Source organism: Oncorhynchus kisutch, linkage group LG11 (genome assembly GCF_002021735.2).
Source record: "Oncorhynchus kisutch isolate 150728-3 linkage group LG11, Okis_V2, whole genome shotgun sequence".
NCBI lineage: Eukaryota > Metazoa > Chordata > Actinopteri > Salmoniformes > Salmonidae > Oncorhynchus > Oncorhynchus kisutch.
Genome location: NC_034184.2, coordinates 71,684,483 through 71,700,246, shown reverse-complemented (window position 1 = coordinate 71,700,246; position 15,764 = coordinate 71,684,483). Strand labels below are relative to the sequence as shown.

The 15,764-nt window shown below is 44.4% G+C and overlaps 2 protein-coding genes across 3 annotated transcripts in view; both read right to left on the bottom strand.

The window, feature by feature from the left end:
* The window catches only part of LOC109899300 (apoptosis regulator Bcl-2-like), a 72,750-nt gene extending 65,092 nt beyond the window's left edge, over nt 1-7,658 (bottom strand). Inside the window, exons 1-2 of one of the 2 annotated variants that reach the window (XM_020494394.2) lie at nt 7,499-7,658; nt 6,240-7,357 (exon numbers count right to left, since the gene is read on the bottom strand). In XM_020494394.2, coding sequence (XP_020349983.1) covers nt 6,240-6,797 — 558 coding nt within the window. In that variant the 5' untranslated portion in view covers nt 6,798-7,357; nt 7,499-7,658. The remainder of the gene's footprint in view (nt 1-6,239; nt 7,358-7,498) is intronic. The other variant, XM_031836258.1, reaches the window with a different exon arrangement.
* A 2,195-nt stretch (nt 7,659-9,853) lies between these two features.
* LOC109900158 (stonustoxin subunit beta-like) lies at nt 9,854-13,020 on the bottom strand. Its single transcript, XM_031835019.1, has 4 exons — nt 13,017-13,020; nt 11,009-11,214; nt 10,759-10,906; nt 9,854-10,368 (listed from the first exon to the last, which is right to left on the bottom strand). Exons 1-4 carry the CDS (start codon nt 13,018-13,020, stop codon nt 9,854-9,856), a joined length of 873 nt encoding a protein of 290 aa, XP_031690879.1.
* Nucleotides 13,021-15,764: the final 2,744 nt, after the last annotated feature.

Sequence of the window (15,764 nt, the reverse complement as noted above, 5' to 3'; positions counted from 1 at the left end):
AATACCTTGACTTTGTTGTCCTTAAGCCATTTTGCCACAACTTTGGAAGTTTGCTTGGGGTCATTGTCCATTTGGAAGACACATTTGGCGACCAAGCTTTAACTTCCTAACTGATGTCTTGAGATGTTGCTTCAATATATTCACATAATTTTCCTACCTCATGATGCCATCTATTTTGTGAAGTGCACCAGGCCCTCATGCAGCAAAGCACCCCCACAACATGGTGCTGCCACCCCCATGCTTCACGGTTGGGATGGTGTTCTTCGGCTTGCAAGCCTCCCCCGTTTTCCTCCAAACATAACGATGGTCATTATTGTTACGACTTCTAACGAAGTCGATGCCTCTCCTTGTTCGGGCGGTCTTCTAGCCATCATTGATCCATGTTTCATTTTCCATTGGTTTGGTCTCGTCTTCCTACACACCTGGTTCCAATCCCATTCATTAATTGTTGTGTATTTAACCCTCTGTTTTCCCTCATGTCCTTGTCAGAGATTGTTTCTTGTTATGCTCGTGATTTATGGATTGGTGTGCGACGGGTTCTTGAACCCACGTTTTATTTGATTATGTACTTTGGTTTTGGAGTGTGTTTTACGTTATTAAACTACTCCATTATACCACGTTTGATTCTCCTGCGCCTGACTTCCCTGCCACCTACACACACGACATGACAGAATCTCTGACGCTAAATATGAAGTCAGCAGGAGAAAGTACACCGGATATGGAGGTGGAGGAACGCGTCCAGGAGCATACGGAGAAGCGGCTGGGCGTCGCCATGGATCGCGTTGTCCAGAATATGGACTGCTGGGAGAGACAGGGAGTTCTTCCAGTGCCTCCACCTGCACAACCGGGGTCTATTCTAAGCGTGGCCAGGGTTTCCTCCTCTAATTAAACCTTTATCTGGCCACGGTCCAACCAGCTCCATCAGACCGTGAGAAGGGTTTCGCCCTCATCTCGTGCCTCACCGGGAGAGCTATGGAGTGGTCCAGCGCCGTGTGTGGAGGGGAAGATGCGACGTTGGACCATTTTGAGGTGTTCATCCGCCGATTCCGGGCAGACTTCGACCACCCACCCGAGGGCAGAGTGGCGGGTGAGCATCACTATCATCTGAGGCAGGAGACGAGGAGCGCCCAGGAGTTTGCCCTGGAGTTTAGTACCTTGGCTGCCCCCGCGGGATGGAGCAACAGAGCCCTGATCGACCATTAACGCTGCAGTCTGCGCGAGGACGTCTGTCAGGAGCTGGCCTGCAGAGACACCACCCTCACCTTCGACGAGCTGGTGGACCTAATTATCCGGCTGGACAACCTGCTGGCCTCTCGCGGTGCTAGGCCTACCTCGTGGTGCTAGGCCTACCCTGGTTAGCTTATCATAACCCCACTGTTTCTTGGCCACAGAGGGCTCTCACGGGGTGTTCACAAGAGTGCTCCGGTAGGTGTTAGGGGTTTCCGTTGGTACTACTACGGTGGAAAGTCCAGACCAGGTCTCCACCGTTCGCATTCCCCCAGAATATGCCGATTTGGCTCTCGCCTTCTGTAAAAACAAAGGCGACTCAATTACCACCCCATCAACGGGGGGACTGTGCGATTGATCTCCTGGTAGACACTGCACTTCCCAGGAGTCGTGTATCCACTGTCGCAAGCGAAGACGGTTGCTATGGAGACATATGTCTCCGAATCCCTGCGTCAGGGGTACATTCGGTCCTCCATTTCACCTGTCTCCTCGACTTTCTTTTTTGTGAAGAAGAAGAAGGATGGAGGTCTGCACCCATGCATTGATTATCGAGGTCTAAACCAAATCACGGTGAGGTACAGTTACCCGATAACTCTTATCGCCGCGGCGATTGAGTCAATGCACGGCTTGTGCTCCTTCACTAAACTGGATCTCCGGAGTGCGTACCGAGAGGGAGACGAGTGGAAGACGGTATTTAGTACCACCTCGGGGCATTATGAGTACCTTGTCATGCCGTACGGGTTGATGAATGCTCCATCAGTCTTCCAATCCTTTGTAGACAAGATTTTCAAGGACCTGCACGGGCAGGGTGTAGTGGTGTATATTGATGACATTCTGATATACTCCGCTACACGTGCCGAGCATGTGTCCCTGGTGCGCCTGTTGGAGCATGACCTGTACGTCAAGGCTGAGAAATGCCTGTTCTTCCAACAGTCCGTCTCCTTCCTAGGGCATCAAGAGTGGAGATGGAGAGTGACCACATTGCAGTCGTGCGTAATTGGCCGACTCCTACCACGGTGAAGGAGGCGCAGCGATTCTTAGGGTTTGCCAACTACTACCGGAGGTTTATCCGGGGTTTTGGTCAGGTAGCTGCTCCCATTACCTCACTGCTGAAGGGGGGCCCGGTGTGCTTGCAGTGGTCGGCTGAGGCGGACGGGGCTTTTAGGCACCTGAAGGCTCTGTTTACCTTGGCTCCTGTGTTGGCCCATCCGGATCCCTCTTTGGCGTTCATAGTGGAGGTGGACGCTTCCGAGGCTGGGATAGGAGCTGCGCTCTCTCAGGGCTCGGGTACGCCACCAAAACTCCGCCCATGTGCCTTCTTCTCTAAGAAACTCAGCCCGGCGGAGCGAATCTATGATGTGAGGGACCGTGAGCTGTTGGCTGTCGTTAAGGCTTTAAAGGTGTGGAGACATTGGCTTGAGGGGGCTAAACACCCCTTTCTCATCTGGACTGACCCCCGCAATCTGGAGTACATCCGGGCGGCGAGGAGAATGAATCCTCGCCAGCCAAGGTGAGCCATGTTTTTCACCCGTTTAGTGTTTACCCTCTCTTACAGACCAGGCTCCCAGAAAGTTAAGATAGACACACTGTCACAGCTGTATGACAGAGGAGCGGTCCATGGATTCCACTCCCATACTCCCAGCCTCGTGTTTGGTGGCGCCGGTAGTGTGGGAGCTGGACGCGGACATTGAGCGGGCGTCACGTGCAGAGCCCGTTCCCCCTCATTGTCCAGCTGGGCGTCTGTACTTTCCGTCTGCAGTCCGCGATCGGCTGATCGATTGGGCACACACGTCACCCTCCTCTGGTCATCCTGGGGTCGGTCTGATGGTGCGCTGTCTTAGTGGGAGGTACTGGTGGCCCACTTTAGTTAAGGACGTGAGGGTTTATGTTTCCTCGTGCTCAGTGTGCGCCCAGTGCAAGGCTCCTAGACACCTACCCAGAGGTAAGTTACAACCCTTACCCGTTCCACAACGGTTGTTGTCACACCTGTCGGTGGATTTTATAACCAATCTTCCACCTTCACAGGGTAACACCACGATCTTGGTCATTGTGGATCATTATTATGGTCATTAACCAGGAAGTGGGTAGGTTTCTGAGGCCTTATTGCCAGGACCGGCTGGGGGAGTGGGCGGCGTTCGTGTTTAAAGGCACAGTCAACTTAGTGTATGTAAACTTCTGACCCACTGGAATTGTGATACAGATTATTTCACTTATAATTCACTGTATGTAAACAATTGTTGGAAAAATGTATTGTGTCATTTACAAAGTAGATGTCCTAACCGACTTGCAAAAACTATAGTTTGTTAACAAGAAATTTGTGGAGTGGTTGAAAAACTAGTTTTAATGACTCCAACCTAAGTGTATGTAAACTTCCAACTTCAACTGTACAGTATATATTCCGGTCTCTGACATTTCTTGTTGTAACGATGTGCGCTGAGAGTCGGGAAGCAAGTTCAGGGAGTGAGTGTTTTAATAAACAGAACATAATACAAAACAAGAAACACTGACAGCACACAGACAAGAAACAGAAACAATGACGCCTGGGGAAGGAACCAAAGGGAGTGACATATATAGGGTAGTGATGGAGTCCAGGTGAGTCTGATGGCACGCAGGTGTGCATAACGATGGTGACAGGTGTGCGGCATAACGAGCAGCCTGGTGACCTAGAGGCCGGAGAGGGAGCACATGTGACAGTACCCCCTCCATGACGCACGGCTCCAGCCGCACGGCTCCAGCCGCAGGACACCGAACAAAATGAAGATCCCGGGGATCAGGATCAGTCCAGCTGAGACGTGGGAGCAGGGCGACCTAGAGCACCGGAGAGAGCATACGTGACGGTACTCCCTCCCCGGCGCGTTCGGCTCCACTGCAGGACGTCAACCAAAGGGACAATCCCGTGGATCAGGAGCAGACCGGTCACCCCTGCTGATGCGCGGAAACCTGACAGACCGGCTGAGGCAGGGGAGCCTGGCGATCTGGCTGATGCATGAGAGCCTGACGAGCCGGTGAAGGCATGAAAGCCCGACGAGCCGGCTGTAGCAGGGGAGCCTGGCGATCCGGCGGAGGGCAGGGGAACCTGCTGATCTGTCTGAGGCATGACAGCCTATAGCGGCTCCTGGACCCGACGTCATTCTCACCGAAACAAAAAAAACACTCCCTGATGCTTCCCTTAGATGAGGCATCATTCTGTAACAATGTGCGCTGAGAGTCGGGAAGCAAGTTCAGGGAGTGTTAATAAAATAAACGGTACATAATACAAAACAAGAAACACAGCACACAAACAAGAAACAATGACACCTTGGGAAGGAACCAAAGGGAGTGACATAAATTATATAGGGAAGGTAATCAGGGAAGTGATGGAGGCCAGGTCAGTCTGATGACGTGCAGGTGCGCGTAACGATGGTGACAGGTGTGCACCATAACGAGCAGCCTGGTGACCTAGAGGCCGGAGATGGAGCACGCGTAACACTCGTTCTGATATTTCTTCATTTTTCTGGATTCTTTTTGTATTGCTTTTTATTTTTTTATTGCTAGGTATTACTGCACTATTGGAGATAGTGGAACTAACTATTGGAACTATTGGAAACACAATCATTTCACTGTACCTGCGATAACATCTGCAAATCTGTATACGCGACCAATAAACTTAGATTTAATTTGAAAAGTACCTCAGTGCTGACTGCTTCCTAATAGTTTTCTGATGGAACGAGGAGAAATTACTACAGCTATGCAATAATATATTATAAAGACACACAAACATGCACACGTCCACACAGTTCTTCTTGTTTCTGGGGACAACACCACATAACTATACAATGAGAATGTGATTTCCCTAGCTGTCCTGGAGTTGGTGCGGGAAGCCTTTGGCCTCTGCCATTTATTCTGCTCCAGTTGATGCTCAGTCCAGACAGCTACCACCTCCACTCTCCCTTTATATAGCAGTCTATGCATACAGTATCTGCTTGTCTGGAAAGATCTGCCTGTGTCTTGGAAACCATGCACTCCACCCCAACTACGGTGACAGGTCAAGTGATGGGTCAAGTATAGAGGACATGAAGAGCCAGTAAAATTTCCCCATCAATATCATGACATTTCAATTCACTTCACCCCAAATTAAAATGTTAAGTCCCTGTAACCAATGTTCTCTGTTTGACCAGTTCCTTTGCTCATGTTGCAAATATGTAAATAAATGACAGAGGAGTAAATTAACAAAATAAGGAGTGTGGTTGTTATTATTACAACCTAGACATCTATTACACCAGGATTGGTGGGTATGAAAGCATGGTGTGCCTGTTCCAATTTCAGACTTAAATTATTCAATGCTAGAGCGATGCGGTAAAGCAGACGGATGGGATTTAATGAACTAAGAGCAGAGGCTAAAAGAGGGAAGGCTTTTTTTCTCCATTTGATGTGGATTCTAAATAGGGAAACGCTGTGTTCATTCATTCAAACTTGAATTGCGGAAACAAGCCAATTTTCTCCTCAGAGACATCATACTGTGTAGCAGTTCCACTCAAACCACAGATGTTGGGGGAGAGAAAGGAAGTCAGGCGTTTCCAAACATCTGGTGAACTAATGACAGAGTGGTATGCAGTCAAGATAATTCAGTGTGGGCTTTCTGAGTGTGTGTGCTTGACCTTCAGTCAGAATAGGGATAGGGTAGGGTTTCCCTAGATTGACTGAAATATTGGCCAGGAGATATAAGGACCCCGGAAACAGACAACAAATCAATCATTGTCCATGTAGGGTTAGGCTACTGCCCTAGTCATGATAACAGGGTTGGCTGAAATATAGTCCCAAATGTTAGACAATGGTGGTGGACATGTGTTAGTAGACAGATTTTTGGTCAATCAAAATAGTAGGGTAGGGTGCATGCAGACCTGAAGGGATTCATACGCTGTATATTTATGCACTTGGCACTGATGAGAAGTGATTGTATTTGCAACTGATGCAAAGGTGCGATAGGTGGATAGAGGCTGAGCAAATGTGGAATGATTTATTAACAGACATACCCAGTCACCATTCTCCTGGATCCAGTTCTGCAGGGGTCCGTTCAGGTACTCTGTCATCCAATGGGCAATGTTGTCTACCTGGGACGTCATCTCCCGGTTGACGCTCTCCACGCACATTGTCCCTCCAAATTCAAAGAAAGCCACAATCCGACCCCAGTTTACACCGTCGCTGAAGAGCTCCTCTATAACAGCAGTAAACCTTCTCTGTGCCGTACTGGGCGTAAAATGCAACTGCCCCGACATCTCTGCAAAGTCCCGCTGATACATTATTTCAATCTCGTCCCCCGCCTCGCGCAGCACCCTATGGAGCCGGGCATGTCGGTCCGGTTGCGGGATCCTGTTTTGGAGCGGAGAGTCAGTGTCCACGCCTTCGGCGGAGGGTTGGGACCTCCGTGCAAAAACTTCAGGGGAGTTAGGGGGAGAGGGCTCCCCAAAACCATTATTTGGGGAATCGTTTTCTGGATAAAATTCCCATACAAATCCCTTCTTCAACAGTTTGTGATGTATGTATTTTTCAACAATAAAGCGACTGTTATAAGGATTATCGTTTGCCATCATGGTGCTATAGCCTAATACCCAGCAAGCTGTTTAAGCAGAATACATTTCCAATGGTTGGTTGAGACGACCTACAAGATATCCCCTAAAATTAGATATGGTATCAGACGATAAATTGCATCTCTAACATATTGCTACAGCGCATTACTTGCATAGCAACACTTGTTCCAGCCCTGCAAAAAATATATATACATGAAATCCAACAGTATTTCCGAATGGCATATAGCCTCAAATAAAATAAAGTGGAAATACTGTTTTCTTGAACAAAATGATTAAAACATACACATATCTAATCAGATCAAATAAATAATGCCATTCTTATTCTATCACATGCATTTCGAGTTCCAGTAGCAAGTCAACTTTACAGTATAATGCGTCCATGTTGTAGCATGATCGGCGCGCAATTGTCTGGTTCTCCTTGCTTATGGTACGCCCCCTTTCAGGAATCCATTGGAACAAGACCGAACAGTAATAAGTTTTGGATATCCTTTCAGCTGACCCTCACGTCAACATGAGCGTCCGAGAGTTTCAATCGCTTGCGTCAATCGATATTGTGTATTTATCTGGAAAAACGAAGTTGTTGATTAAGTTATAGTTATCCGTTCTGGGGTTCAATACTCTGACATTTACTACACAGTTCCAGAAAGACGGAAGAGAAATCATTTGCAAGGCTGCTCTTAAAAGACAAAAAGAAACATACGCACAAGGAAGAAGATTTCTAAGAATTGAACAGCGCAGGTTACTTTGTGGCTTCTCTGCAGACGATTTCAGCGACGCTTGGTCATGCAGTCAGTTCCAGTAGGGTCTTCATATCCAAGGGTTGTCTGCAAACTCTGCTTTCTCTCGTTCACTCCCACATAGGCGAGCCACTCACTCCCTCTCCGTGAGGTAGGCTACTTCCGTCAAGTTACGTCACTCCCATTCAATCTTTTCTTGTCATTATGTGCAGTGAATATGGCCATATCATTTATATGATGGTCATCTGTTTGCGTTGTACACGTTAACACTTGACAGATGTTATAACAGAGTACCCAGCCTACAAAGTGGAATAAGTATTGAAAGTGTAGTTACAGGATTAGCCTAATGTCTTCATAAAGTAAAGTGATGCCTCAACAAAGACAATACATTATAAACCTCAAAATGTATGGATCAAATAGACATCAAAATGTATGGTAAATATGCTACATTAAAGGTATACCACCACAACTCTTATATTTTTAAACATATTCTTAATATGAATGTTACAAAGGTATGACAATTGGACACTATTGGAACCAATGAGAATGGGATATAAAAATCCCTGCCTCCAGTTCACTGACCCATATCTAACCATAGCCCCCCACCACTGACTCATCTCCTAGGGGTCCATGTTCAGAAGCTCTTGGTTTGGGCTATAGCTCCTTGCATGAAAGAGAATCCCTCAAACATCATTTTTAGAGTCTTTTACCACACACTTTCATCACACTACTACACAGTCTATTGAGATGGTGTGTGTGTATGTGTGCGTGCATGTGTGTGTGGACACTTGAATGTGATGTGTGTGTGAGACTCGCTTCCTATTCTCCAGTCATGTAGTAGTGGATGGCGACTCAGAAAGCCTTATAAAAACCTAACATAGTCCTGTTGCAGAATACTGGATGTAATATGAGACAACAAAGATATTGTGTGCATGCGGCTGGATGAGAACCCCTGTCCAACTTGAGGACATGAACACAATTACATGAATCATTAGGGGGGGGGGGCCTTTACAATAGTGGTGTATGCGACTTCTTGAAACAATGGGCCCAAGCCTTCTCTTCACTGGCAGTTACTTTTAGGTCACCAACAGTCTCCTTGTTTCTCCTTGAAGTGTGCAGGGAGCTTGGAGTGGGAATGGGGGTGGACGGTGGCTGGGTTCTGAGACAATGGCAGTCTTGTCCCAAGTGCGCGGTCGGGATGATGGAATGGGTTGATGGGTTCATTTGCATGGTTTGCGTGTTCCTCTGCGTCCTTTGTAGTCATGTTAGGTAATGTGGTGTACAAGTATTCAGAAAAAAAATCTGGATTATGGATTGTATTTCCTTTTCACTCATTATTTCACTGCAGATACAATCATATCGTCCAAATGAAGTGTATTTATTTTATTCTGTTTTTCACCACGGGTTTGATTATTTCATTTATGTGAATTCTTCCTATAGGAGACCAAGAGAACAAGCCATGGAATTGAGCTTTTGTAAACACAGAAGAATTTTGTAGATAGTTTTAACTCAAAACGTTTGACTGGGTGTCTGCAATTCCAGGCATATCTGGCTGCAGCCATCTTTGCAGTTTTCAGCCATCTGTAGACTGGAGAGACATTTCATAACATTGATGACTGGATATCGGTATATCACTTCTAAACATACATCTGAAAACACAATGTCAGTAGTAATACGTTGAAGAACAAGTGTAATTGAAAACCTAGCTATCCAGCACTAAGTATTTTTTTTTCAAATGATTCTTTAGGCCAATAATTCCTAATCATAGTTTAAACCACGTATCTTTAAAAAAAAATCTGTCAGAATGGTAACTACTGTATCTAATTGTCGTCAATTTATAGCAGCACTACTCTGAATATTGTATGCATGTCTAAATGATCATCCTAATTTATATCATTACCTTTAAATTGATGAGAGATGAAATTGAGATTAGGTTTAAATCCTAGCCCTGCACTTCAAAGACATTGTAACTGCAGTGCTCTGCCTACATTAAGATATTCTCGTAAACTATGCATAGTTTGCCACCTGGTGGACTAAACGATCAACACAAATCTGAACTGAACTAAACAGCTCAGATTCATTGCTGCTTGTTTAAGTACATCATTGTGAAAATATTAATTTGACCGAAATACAATATGATTATAATCTGTCGATCCATCCATGATCAATAAAACCATAACTGAATCACAGTGAGGTAACACTATGTGACTACAGTAAAATCATGGGAAGGGAATTGACCTATCAATGGAAATATTTTACTATAATGATTGACCCAGAAGCTGCATTGTTGACTAGAGTGCTCAGATTGAATCCTGGCCTTTATCACTGTGTTGATGTCATTATTTTCACAGATCTATCAACAAAGAACCCAGGATAGAGGGGTTCAGTGAATGGGGTCTGGACTCTGTGGAGGAGGGTCATTGTGTCAGAGACACTGTAGAAAGACAGAGTTCCTGCCCTGTGGTCCAGGTACACTTCTACTCTGGTGGAAAGGGGGACGCACATGGCAGTCAGTATACCATTGTGGTAGAAAGTGCCGCGAGAGGCACCACATTCTAAACACCAGGCCTGATTACTGCCTCCAAACCACTCATAATTTCCTCTCCTGCTGATCCCTTTATATGAGACAGCTATATAAACCCCTCTGCTCCACTCCACCTCCCAGTAGCAGGCTCCAGACAGACCCTCTCTACACAACACCTGGGGGCATGTGGTAAATCTGTCTGGATGGTCAGGATAAAGCTGGTCGTTATCACTCCATGTCACCTTTCTGTTCCCCTCAGACAGACACAGCATTTTATGTGCTGTGTTGGGATCCAATGTGAGCTGACAGGAATCTAAGGAGGAAGACAAAACAACAGGTGAAATGTATGTGTGCATCCAGGTGTTTGTGTGTGTAGTATATTAAAGTGCATTGTACAATAAGTTCTTTCCTCACATTCCAAGACTCCTCTCTGGTCTTGGGTTCAGGCCTCGTCTACTGACAGGTGGTGTCATTCCAATGTGATGCTAATCCACCAACTGACAGTCGTGCCAAATGACGGAAGACAACGGGGCTCAGAAGATCGAACTATGTGGACTTTTGTAACTATGGAAACATAGGAAATGAAATATCACAGTTCAATACTGATCATGACATAAACATTACAGTAATTCAATAGGCTCAATAGTTGAAAGATGTTTAGGTACTTGGTTTAGTAATATCAATGACCAGATAAGTTACCAACTTTTTACAGAGATCTTAGCAATACTCCCAGAGCAGATCTTTTTAACTTGACTTTTCAGCTCAGAGACTGATTTCTTTACATCCTCAAAGAAGACGTGTTGGTTGACAGTGATGCTGGGTAACAGAGGGACATAGAAAGACTGGAAACTCTACAAAGACAAATCAGAAAAACAGAGAAAAGATGAGAAATACAAACATTTCAATTTCAGCAGTAACAACTGATGCTGTGGACAGAGAACCCTTGATGTCACCTGGGGGAATTGGATGTTGTCTTCTGTGTTTGAGAGCTGCTCCAGCTTGGCGTCTCTCCTCCTCAGCTCAGCCATCTCCTGGTCCAGTTGCTTCAACAGTCCTTCATCCCGACTCACTTCAGCCTTCCCCCGGGATCTGACCAGCTCCTTCACCTCAGAGTACCTTCTCTCAAGGTGGCAGGTAGCCTGGTGGTTAGACTGTTGGCCTAGTAACCCGAAAGGTTGCAAGATTGAATCCCAGAGGTGACGAGGTCAAAATCTGTCGTTCTGCCCCTGAACAAGGCAGTTAACCTACTAGAAACGTTCCTGAATAAAGCCCTGATCATCTACATACAGTGGGGCAAAAAAGTATTTAGTCAGCCACCAATTGTGCATGTTCTCCCACTTAAAAAGATGAGAGAGGCCTGTAATTTACATCATAGGTACACTATTCAACCATGACAGACAAAATGAGAAAAGAAAATCCAGAAAATCACATTGTAGGATTTTTTATGAATTTATTTGCAAATTATGATGGAAAATAAGTATTTGGTCACCTACAAACAAGCAAGATTTCTGGCTCTCACAGACCTGTAACTTCTTCTTTAAGAGGCTCCTCTGTCCTCCACTCGTTACCTGTATTAATGGCACCTGTTTGAAAATGTTATCAGTATAAAAGACACCTGTCCACAACCTCAAACAGTCACACTCCAAACTCCACTATGGCCAAGACCAAAGAGCTGTCAAAGGACACCAGAAACAAAATTGTAGACCTGCACCAGGCTGGGAAGACTGAATCTGCAATAGGTAAGCAGCTTGGTTTGAAGAAATCAACTGTGGGAGCAATTATTAGGATATTGATAATCTCCCTCGATCTGGGGCTCCACGCAAGATCTCACCCCGTGGGGTCAAAATGATCACAAGAACGGTGAGCAAAAATCCCAGAACCACACGGGGGGACCTAGTGAATGACTTGCAGAGAGCTGGGACCAAAGTAACAAAGCCTACCATCAGTAACACACTCCGCCGCCAGGGACTCAAATCCTGCAGTGCCAGACGTGTCCCCCTGCTTAAGCAAGTACATGTCCAGGCCCGTCTGAAGTTTGCTAGAGAGCATTTGGGTAGCCAGTCTCCAGATATCAACCCCATAGAAAATCTTTGGAGGGAGTTGAAAGTCTGTGTTGCCCAGCAACAGCCTGCTCTAGAGGAGATCTGCATGGAGGAATGGGCCAAAATACCAGCAACAGTGTGTGAAAACCTTGTGAAGACTTACAGAAAATGTTTGACCTCTGTCATTGCCAACAAAGGGTATATAACAAAGCATTGAGATAAACTTTTGTTATTGACCAAATACTTATTTTCTACCATAATTTGCAAATACATTCATTAAAAATCCTACAATGTGATTTTCTGGGAAAAAAAATCTCATTTTGTCTGTCATAGTTTAAATGTACCTATGATGAAAATTACAGGACTCTCTCATCTTTTTAAGTGGGAGAACGTGCACAATTGGTGGCTGACTAAATACTTTTTTGCCCCACTGTACCTGACGATAACTGACAACTGCAAGCAGACTGGTGGCTCCAGAGTGGTGGGGCAATTTTTACTTCCTGGGGCCTGGAGTTTTTCCTTATATGTTAACCTAACTAGGAAAAATTCTGCACCCTATAAGGTATGACAGTGATTAATCAGTTGGAAAAAGCTTTTATATGGGTTATGATGGGACCAGTTTTTCCTAATCAAGTCACATGTTTGTTTTTTTTACTCCAGACAAAAAACTCCTGGCATTGGGGGGGAATGAACCCTTTCAAACTGCAGCTACCTTATATTTGGTCATATTAATTATATTTATTTAACTAGGCAAGTCAGTTAAGAACAAATTCTTATTTTCAATGACAGCCTAGGAACAATGGGTTAACTGCGTTGTTCAGGGGCAGAACGACAGATTTGACCTTGTCAGCTCGGGGATTTGATCTCACAACCTTTCAGTTACTAGTTCAACACTCTAACCACTAGACTAACTGCCAACCCATTTAGACTAGATTAGGGGGGGATTTCCTCTACCCAGACACATAGACAACAACTGCTAGACAATTTAACTCACAGGGCTGAGCTTGCTTTATGCATGTTTGCGTCATGCAGGCCTTTGCAACTGTAGGCCTTTAAAAAAAGGCTAGGCTGCCATCACTATTATGTTGATTGATTCATTCCAGGTGATCATTTTGGATAAAAAATATATAGGCATCCTAGATCCTAGCCCAATTTGATCACATTCACATAACGTTACTAATTAGTCACCCAGACCAGATGGACAGGGTGCATAGGCTGTATGCAGCTGCTCTTATTAGTAGCCTACAGTTGATCAGATGGAAAAATAGTATTGTTTTCATCCCATACAGCATGTCAGATTTCTAATGTTTAGGTGTAGCCTAGGCTGCTGCAACATTTATGTCATGAGTTTTTGCTTGTGTGAGTGATTATGTGTTATCATCTTTGCTAAATAAATACCAGGGAAAAGTTCACTCGCGTCGGATAGCTAGCTTGCTACTGATGTTAGCAAGACACATTTAAATAAATTGCACTAACTGGACACAAAAATAAAGATCTAAACCCCAGAAAAAAATGTAGAATGTACCTCCTCCATCTCCTATAATTTCAAAAAACTAATTTGGATTGAATAATGTCCCAAAAATACTAATCACTCTTCACTCGTAATCTCTATCCAACAATGTCACCAAGCTTCTCAACACATAGAACCCCCATAATGCTCTGTGGCACAATCCCAATACAACACACTATGTTAACTCTGATCCTACATCTATGACTGGATGGACAACATGTTAGTCTAGTTACTTTAAGACATGAAGGTCAGTCAATCCGGAACATTTTAAGAACTTTGAAAGTTTCTTCAAGTGCAGTCGCAAAAACCATCAAGCGCTATGATGAAACTGACTCTCATGAGGACAGCCACAGGAAAGGAAGACCCAGAGTTACCTCTGTTGCGGATGATAAGTTCATTAAAGTTACCAGCCTCAGAAATTGCAGCCCAAATAAATGCTTCAGAGTCCAAGTAACAGGCATATCTCAACATCAACTGTTCAGAGGAGACTGCATGAGTCAGGCCTTTACGGTCGAATTGCTGCAAAGAAAGCACTACTAAAGGACATCAATAAGAAGAGACTTGCTTGGGCCAAGAAACCTGAGCAATGGACATTAGACTGGAGGAAATCTGTCCTTTGTCTGATGAATACAAATTTGAGATTTTTGGTTCCAACAGCCGTGTCTTTGTGAGATAGAGAGTAGGTGAATGGATGATCTCCGCATGTGTGGTTCCCACCATGAAGCATGGAGGAGGAGGTGTGATGGTGCTTTGCTGGTGACACTGTCTGTGATTTATTTAGAATTCAAGGCACAATTAACCAGCATGGCTACCAAAGCATTCTGCAGCGATACACCAACCCATCTGGTTTGCGCTTAGTGGGGCTATCATTTGTCTTTCAACAGGACAATGACCCAACACACCTTCAAGCTGTGTAAAGGCTATTTGACCAAGAAGGAGATTGATAGAGTGCTGCATCAGATGATCTGGCTTCACAATCACTCAATCTCAACCCAATTGAGATGGTTTGGGATGAGTTGGACCACAGAGTGAAGGAAAAGCAGCCAACAAGTGCTCAGCATATGTGGGAACTCCTTCAAGACTGTTGGAAAAGCATTCCAGGTGAAGCTGGTTGAGAGCATACCAAGAGTGTGCAACGCTGACACCAAGTCAAAGGCTGGCTTCTTTGAAGAATATAAAATATGTTTGGATTTGTTTAACACTTTTTGGGTAACTACATAGTTCCATATGTGCTATTTCCTAGTTTTGATGTCTTCACTATTATTCTACAATCTAGAAAATAGTACAAATCAATCAAGAAAAACCCTTGAATGAGTAGGTATGTCCAAACTTCTGACTGGTACTGTATGTGGTAGTGGAGTAGGGGCCTGAGGCACTCACTTAGTGTGTTGTGAAATCTGTTATGAATGTATTGTAATGTTTTTAAATTGTATTTTGCCAGATATCATTCTGCCAGCTAACATAAGCTACTTTGTAGCTGACATTTACTGTAATTGAGAAGGTTTTTGGGGAAGCGTTCCCATCTACCAGAGACTTTTCATTAGTAACGTCGCTAATGGCTACACAAAGTGGTAGACGTGCACACCTCACATACACTGTTTTCTTCCTCCGAATCTGGCTCTAGCTTTTGAAGCTTTTGAACAGTTGGGTAATATGACCTCTATGATCCCATTCCTGGAAACTAAAACTCTTCCAAACACGTTATAATATAGTCGCAAAATAGAATGTATGTACCTTTCAATTAAAATTATAATTATTTTTCATTTTAGTCTGTTTTTCACCAAAGTGCATTTCTGAAGTGCTGGTTTGAATGTTTCAATAATGTGTATTCTTCATTTAAGAGACCAAAAGACTAAGCCATGCAATTGAGATTTTGTAAATACAGAAGAATACTATATAAAGTTTTAACCCATAATTTAAAGCATTGTATTTGGTACAAATAATTCCCTGAGTTCTATACACCAGCTGAATCCGGTAATGATTGTTGTAGCTGTTGAGCAAGTTGAGGAGACTGAATTACTTGGTTTAACACCAAGTAATGTGGTTTGTGGAGTCAAAAAAAACATCTAAGTTTTAACAACTTAGATGTTTTTTTTGACTCCACAAAGCAAGTCCTGCAGGCCCTAGTTTGATCTCCTCTTGATTATCCTCTGGTCA

Bases quoted from the DNA above. Each gene is read 5' to 3' on its own strand.
- LOC109900158 (XM_031835019.1), bottom strand. The intron at 10,907-11,008 runs GTGACATCAAGG...TTGTCTTTGTAG, and splicing joins ACAACATCCAATTCCCCCAG to AGTTTCCAGTCTTTCTATGT. The intron at 10,369-10,758 runs GTTGGTAACTTA...CTTCCTCCTTAG, and splicing joins TGCTAAGATCTCTGTAAAAA to ATTCCTGTCAGCTCACATTG.